The sequence below is a fragment of the Sinocyclocheilus grahami genome, unplaced genomic scaffold (genome assembly GCF_001515645.1).
Source record: "Sinocyclocheilus grahami isolate Dianchi unplaced genomic scaffold, SAMN03320097.WGS_v1.1 scaffold4022.1, whole genome shotgun sequence".
Classification (NCBI taxonomy): domain Eukaryota; kingdom Metazoa; phylum Chordata; class Actinopteri; order Cypriniformes; family Cyprinidae; genus Sinocyclocheilus; species Sinocyclocheilus grahami.
This window is the reverse complement of record NW_015509039.1, coordinates 6,908-14,767: the sequence shown is the minus strand read 5'-3', so window position 1 is coordinate 14,767 and position 7,860 is coordinate 6,908. Positions and strand designations below refer to the sequence as shown.

Genomic DNA, 7,860 nt, shown 5'->3' with positions numbered 1-7,860 from the left:
GTGTCCTAAATATTTTTTTCAAATGTAAGTCAGAATGACAAGCATTTTATTTGCCACAACAAAGAAGTAGAATTTTAATATTACAAGAATATTACTGTAAAGATACAGTTGAACAACATTTTACGATGCACACCTGGTTAAGCACACAATAATGGGGTTCTAACAGAGTATTACATGACACACTTGGTATTAATGTCAAAAGCAATACCAAAAGTCCCTTTGGGTCTATGTGTCTTTAGGCTGTGGAAATAACTATGCACCTATACCATTTTTTTCAAAATCCTGAGTATCAGCCGATGCTGATAATGTTCTGATCCCAGTGCGTTTTTTGTTGTTGTTTTTTTATCACTGTAGAATAGGCCCTTTATAACAGTAACAACTGTGAGTATGCGCAGTATTGAATTTGGATTGGTCCTGTCTTACTGATACCCAGTCCAGCAAAAATGGCAGTATCAGAACCTATACTGAATATTGGATCAGTGCACCCCTAGAAATAATGAGTTAGTCAAAAGTAAATTAATAGGTAATTACTATATCCACTAAAGAGATGGATGGTCTCAGTAAAGAAGCTGTCATTGTCACACTGTCACTGTGCACAGTAATGTAGTAATTTTCTAATTTTTAAAGCTCTGAAAGTTGATTTAGATTTAGGTTTTATAGCACATTATACTGATTAAATAAATATCAACCCAATATAATTAATTGTTTGTTTTAACAAACAGGAATTTAACATGGTTGGTCAGGTTTTCTTGTAGTTGGTCAGGTGTTCTTAAAGAGAATATGTTTATGTAAACTGTAAATCCTGTTAGACTGGATGTACACCTTTATAAGCAGGAAGAGTTCAAGTCTCTGGAGTTATGACTTGATACTCATACATCACTAAGATGGTGAAAACAAGCTAAATATACAGTGAGTTGTCTAGAAAACTAGACTTTATGTTATGTACATGTTCTTGCACACTTTTAAAAAATCTAAATTAATATTTTTTTCAGAATAATGAACAGCTTCTAGAATAAAAGAGTGTCTCCAAACCTGATGAGTGAGTCACCTGAGCTGTCTGGTGCTCAGAACTATGGGTAAGAAAACAAAGAAAAATATCTGATTTTTCACATCGCTTAATGAGTCTTGTTCTTATGTTGCAGTGGATTGATTAATCTGAGAACGGTTCTTCTGTATTTATTCTAGATCACAGTCTGACCATTGTGTTTTTTGGAAACTCTGCTGCAGTCCAGTTTCAACATGACAATTTTCTTCTTGGAGAAATACAACCAAATATTGAAAATGTTGCAATATCCAGGACTGTTCTTTTGCAGATTAAGAAATCAGGATATCGCGTCTCAGTGATCAACCTGATTGGCTTACATGAAACTGCACTTGATCTGGATGCTCTCACTGATAAACTAGTGAATGAAAATGACATAATTGCCTTCATCTTTGTTGTGCGACTGGGCCAGTTAACAGATGCTGATAAGATGGGTATTGAGTGGCTTCAGAGTGTATTTGGTGACAGAGTTCTTCAGTTTGTGATGATTCTCTTCACCTATGAGAGCCAGGAAGAGTCTGACTCTATAATAGATGATCTGAAGAAAAACTCTGCTCTAGAGCGGCTGATTGAGAAATGTGGTGGAAGATATCATACCTGCAGCAAGAGCATGAGCAACCAGTCAGAGATGACAGACCTGGTGAACAGGATTGAGCATCTGTTTACTGATAATAAACAGCAGTGCTACAATAGTGAGATGTACAACACAGCGTTGAGACAGAGAGAAGATGTGCAAAACAGGACATTTAAAAGTGGTAAGAACACATACAGTATTTGGTTTAATTGATGTTATGTTGGTTCTCTGACATGTTTATTTGCCCTGACCCTAACACTTCCACCAATTGTATTTGTAACAGATATTAAGTTAAGCCAAAATTCAGAATCCAAATTCAGCTTTTAATGAGAAAACCCTCTACAATGCAAGTAAATCACTTGCATATGCGACTAAGTTTTCATGCTAGGCAACTAAATAATGTATATCATTAGCCATTGGCTAATAATTGGTTAGATTATACCCGTCTTCAACAAAAAAGGGATTTTATGTTATTGTTTGTTTCTGTCGGTTTAATTTTTATTTTTTGAAATATAATATTTAATAATATTTCTCTCTCCTTTTCTGTTCTGTCACAAGACCAACCCACAATTATTGGAAAGACTATGGACTGTACCTTGATGACAGAGACATGGCAGACACATAGGGTAAGTGATGAGTGTAGAGTAAAAATAGAACATAAAAAGTAAGTTAGAAAGAATTCCATGAATGTAGACTTTCAGCTTATAAAAATATTTTTTCCTTATCATATAGTTTCACTTGACATTTTTATTTAGTCACTGGTAAATGTTCTTCAGAGAGTCTTCTTGGTTATTTTTGTCACATTAGCTCAACCACCCTTTTAAAGGGCTCTTTTGTAAATTATGTCTTTGTAAAAAAAAAAAAAGCAAATATCTTTTGCAAATTATGTTTTAAGCTAACTGCTTTTAATTATGTTGGATATTTCACAGAGAAACTTAGAGAAGTGTTCATTCGATGGGTCACGATTAGATCATAACAGAAACGGAAGGAGGAAAGAAGTAGAGCATCTATTTCACAGACTTCATCTTGATAACATACACCCCTCTAAACTAAGAGCTGCAGATGTTCTTCAACTAACAACACATTCATTACAGTCCCATGAGTCTTGTGCTGATGAGAACCTCATACAGACTTTCCTACAAAAAATACTGATGATGAACTACAGAGCAAGGTACATTAAAACAATACATGCGCAGCATGACAGACATCAAAGAAACAATGACTTTTTAGAATATGAGAGTGATGGTGATATTTTCCAAGATGCATCTTCAATTCCTGAAGAAGCAAAAAGGAGAGATGCTATTCACCCGATGGATGTTCAGATGGCTGTGTTTCATTGTGCTGATAGTTTCCTAAAACAGCTGATGGTGACTAAACTGTCTCAGTGTCAGTACGCTCTGCCTCTGCTTGTTCCTGATCCATTCACACAAGAGATTGAGTTTCCTCTCTGGACATTCAGACAAATCAACAAGAGCTGGAAGATGAAAGAGCCCAACAATGAAATCATCAGTATAATCCAGCCTGTCTGGAAGGCAGAAACACCTATGGTGTTTTTCTTTAGGTTTGGCTCGGTGTCCTCATCCAAATCTCAGCTGATGAACAATCTAATAAACGACAAACACAACACGTTCTTCCACAGGCATTGCCCAGGCAGCAGCAAAACCAGACTACTAGTGGATGGAGTGGTGGAGATCGCCTGGTATTGCCCCTCTAGGAAAGACAGAGATAAATTTACTCAGTGTATTGCTTTCTGTAACCTTCATGGTGATGCAGAAAACAGTGCGAAACAGCTGCAGATCCTCACTGAAATGGCCTCAGTCAATGTTGTTGTTCTACCACAACTTGATCAGAATGACAAGAACGCAAAGAAAATTCAAAACCTGTACAAGGGCAGAAAGCCACTTATATGTCTTCTTACTGAGGATGAATCTATAGTAACTGAAATAAGAAAAGGAAAATACAAAATTGGATTAAAAGAGAGAAATCAGTCAGATGTATCTGAAGAACTCGAACAGGTTATAAATGGATGTCTCTTGTTCTCATCGCCAGAATCAACTTCTGTTTTCAGTCTAGAAGATGTGTCCAAACACACAGGTATCAGAGTAGATGAGAAACATGATCATGACTGCAGAAGAGGAAAAGAATCAGCCCAGAAGATAATGAGTTTAGCAAAAGATAAAGATCTGACAGAAATCAAAGAATCATTTCTGCCCTGTCAGGGGAAACTGTGGCATCAGTGGTGTGAAAAGAACAAAGAATTACATAGATCTCAAGGAAATGAAACAGACATGGAAAAACAGAAACAAAACATGAAGAAAATCCGTGAAGAGCAGCATGTGTTGGACATTGGTGACTTCATGAAGTTGTTTATTACAGAAATGGATTCACAATCTCCAAATGAGAAGATATTTTTTCTTAAATGGCTCGCAATCCTCCTGGATGAATACACCTCAGCTGACCTTTCTGCTCTACATTACAAGTACAATGAAAAATGGTCAAAAGTCAGAGCTGTGCAACAGACGACCAATGAACATGCAGAACTTGAAAGGATATCAAGAAAACTTCAAGCAGCAACCTTTGGCTTGGAGCACATCCTGAGGGAGATCGGTCAGATCTATGAATCGTGTAAATCAGTGAATAAGAACAAAGAAGGTCTGCCATGTAATTTTTCTTCTCTCCCGAGTCTTGCAGCAGAGATGATGATCTCTGGATTTCCACTGGAGCTGATGGATGGAGATGCTGCTCATGTTCCTGTGGTCTGGGTTACTGCTGTTCTACATGAACTCATCAAGAAACTGGGAGACAAGAGAGTCTTTGTGTTGTCAGTTTTAGGGATCCAGAGCTCTGGGAAATCCACTATGCTGAACGCCATGTTTGGACTCCAGTTTGCTGTCAGTGCTGGCAGATGCACCAGAGGAGCTTTCATGCAGCTGGTCAGAGTCTCAGAGGAGATGAAGATAAAAGAACAGCTAAAGTTTGACTTCATTCTGGTTGTTGATACTGAGGGGCTTCGTGCTCTAGAACTGTCTGGAAGGTTAACAAGACATCAGGACAATGAAATGGCCACATTTGTTGTTGGTCTTGGTAATTTAACATTAATCAACATTCTTGGAGAAAGCCCATCAGAGCTGCAGGAAATTCTTCAGATAGTTGTTCAGGCCTTCATGAGGATGAAGAAGGTCAGACTGAATCCCAGCTGCATGTTTGTTCATCAGAATGTTTCAGAAGTCACAGCTGGAGAGAAAAACATGGAGGGAAGGAGACGACTGCAGGAGACACTGGATGAAATGACAAAACTTGCTGCTAAAGATGAAGTTTTTGATGCAGAATGTTTCAATGACATCATTACTTTTGATGTTCGGAAAGATGTGAAATATTTTGCACAGCTGTGGGAGGGAAGTCCACCAATGGCACCACCAAACCCATCATACTGTGAAAACATCCAAGAGCTAAAGACAACTTTTTTTAGCCATGCCTCAAATTCAGATGGCTTAGAGCTGACACACCTAAAAGGCCGTATTAATGATCTCTGGGAGGCTTTACTGAATGAACGATTTGTGTTCAGCTTCAGAAATTCTCTGGAAATTGCGACATATCGAAAATTGGAGACAGAATACAGCAAGTGGTCCTGGAGTCTCCGCAGAACCATGCTGGATATAGAGAACAAACTCTACATCAGCATAGAAAATGAAAGAATTCATGAGGTTTCAGAAAGTGATCTTCAAGAAAAACTAGGAGTGAAAAGTGAAGAAGTAGAAGAATCAATGTCAGAATTTTTTGAGAAAGACAAAGATAAAGGTATACTTATACAGTGGAAAGCATCATTTTGTATAAAAATCAGTGGTCTTCAGGAAAACATTGTGAGAGAAACAACTAGGAAATTAAATGAGATTTTACAGCAGCGAGATATGAAGAAAAGGATTGATGCTCAGAAGACACGTTATGAAAATACTCTCTTGGAAAAGAGCAAAGAACTTGCAGTAAAACTCAAAGACAAAGCAAATGATGAAGCAATCCTGAAAAAAGAGTTTGATTCCTTTTGGAAAGAGTGTGTTAATAAGATTACTGCAGAAACTCCTCCAATCAAAAACATTGATGTATTAAATGACATGAAACAACTTCTTTGTCATTATGAAAGTGTCAGTCTAAATGACTTGAAAAAGAGCAAGGATATTTTTTCTTTGCCACGGTATTCAGATTATGTACAGATAAAGAAACCCAAAGGAATTTCAGAACATGCTAAAAATGCCTTCAGATCAGCTAAACAGACATTTAGTTACATTGAGGCTGAAACCCAAATTAAAGCCTTAGTCAATGACATTGCTCAACATGCAGACAAAACGATCATGTCGTATAACATTGCAAAGATGGGCTACAACAAAACCTACATTCAGGAACTCGCAGATTATATCAAAGACAGAGTAGTAAATTATGAGCAAGGTTTGAGGAACTATGTGTTTAAGAAGCAATTTTACATGGATTTGGTCATTTCTATCTGTAAGAGAGAAAACAAGGTAATTACTGACCAACACAGAAGATTCAGGGAAGCCAATGATCCTGTTTTCTATTTTGAACAGAAGAGCGAAGAGTACTATAGTATTTTTCAGAAATACTGTCAAGGTGCAACATCAGCTGCCATTTTTGGTGAGATCATCTGTCAGAAACTGAAAGAGCCCATTCAAAAGAGTGTCTACAAAGATACTGCCAGAGATATGACTAATGAAATTCAAATAAACTGTGAATCACTAAATGGAAACAGATCTAAACTAGAGAAGCACATTCTCAAGAGGTTGGCAGAACAGGAGGAATTTGAAAAGTACATTACATACTTTAATTATCCCAGAGACCACTTAAAGAGTTTTGTCAGAGATGAAGTCAGTCAGTTCATCACTGATAAGTTTGAAGTGAGTGTTCGCCCCAAGATGAAGGAGAACATTGAACTCCTGCAACAGAAGATCATGGAAGCAGCTCAAAGAGCGACTACACTCGTCAACACGACCAGTGGAGATGTTCAGAAGTGGTTGGATAATTTCACACTGCAGCTCTCAGATGTGCTGATATTCTCTGTAAAGGACCTCAGTGGAGTGAGTCATGAAGGTGTGGATGATTTCAACCTCCTAGAAGATGTGATAAGCAAATTACTTGGTTTAGTATCATCTGAAATACAACATAAATTCAGCACAGAGACATTTCCAGTCAATCTGGAAGAGAAGGACAGACCAGATGAGATTCTGATTGATCATCTCTGTCAGTGCTGCTGGGTTCAGTGTCCGTTCTGTGCAGCCACCTGCACCAACACTGTAGAAAACCATACTGGTGATCACAGTGTTCCTTTCCATCGAGTGGATGGACTCACTGGAAGCTGTTATGATGAAACAGAGTGTCTCAGTGCAGATTTTTGCACAACTTTAGTGAGAACTAGTCAAATGTTCTATACAGGCCAGTGGTTTCTGTGCAGAAAGTACAGAAATGCAGGAAATGTTTATGCAGAGTGGAACATCACTCCCGACTTCTCAGAGCTGCCGTACTGGAAGTGGTTTGTGTACAGATTTCAGGAAGATCTGGAAAAACACTTTGAGAAAAAATTCCACATGTGGGATGAGATTTCATATGAATGGAGCCAATACTCAAAAGAGCAAGCTATTGAGAGTTTGGATGAATACATCTAATGACAAATTAAAATGACTCACGTGTAGGTCTTTGATTCATAGACCAAACTTTGAAACGAGTTTGTGAAGTTGAGGGTTTTTTGAGTTGTGAATCTTCAGGATTCTTTTTCTATCTATAAATTACATATATGAATGTTATATGTAAGTTACGTATATTGAAATGTTTGCTCTCTACCCCATTACTTCAAAGTTTTCCAAACCTAATTTATTATCGTTCTTCAAAACTGTGTGAAAACCGATGTGATGTGTGCTGAAACTCTTTCATGACACTTTAAGACTAATCATTAATCTGCAGTTCTGTTAGCTACTAATGACCAGGGGTGTGGACTCGAGTCACTTGACTCGAGACTTGACTCGGACTCCAGTCCCAAATTTGATGACTCGACATAATTAAAGAAGACTTGAGACTCGACTTAGACTTTGACAGCAATGACTCAAGACTTGACTTGGACTTGAGCCCTGTACTCGGAAAGACTTTATGATCAGATCAAAGTCGTTATAGACGCGTTCCTGCAGCGTGCTTGCGCTTGACTGGCAATAAGCCAGAGACTGCGTTCAGGGAGCGCTGGATAGGC

General features: G+C 38.0%; 1 protein-coding gene across 1 annotated transcript; it reads left to right on the top strand.

The window, feature by feature from the left end:
- The first annotated feature begins 1,072 nt into the window (after positions 1–1,072).
- On the top strand, positions 1,073–7,285 carry LOC107576611 (interferon-induced very large GTPase 1-like). The gene is made up of 5 exons (XM_016262758.1): positions 1,073–1,076; positions 1,186–1,797; positions 2,175–2,242; positions 2,546–4,081; positions 4,136–7,285. The coding sequence occupies exons 1-5, from the start codon at positions 1,073–1,075 to the stop codon at positions 7,283–7,285; spliced, it is 5,370 nt and encodes a 1,789-aa protein (XP_016118244.1).
- Positions 7,286–7,860: the final 575 nt, after the last annotated feature.

What these genes read in the sequence shown, in the direction of transcription:
- LOC107576611 (XM_016262758.1), top strand. An exon ending in AAACAGGACATTTAAAAGTG is followed by an intron (nt 1,798 to 2,174) that starts GTAAGAACACAT and finishes TTCTGTCACAAG; the next exon opens with ACCAACCCACAATTATTGGA. An exon ending in ACACCTCAGCTGACCTTTCT is followed by an intron (nt 4,082 to 4,135) that starts GCTCTACATTAC and finishes GCTGTGCAACAG; the next exon opens with ACGACCAATGAACATGCAGA.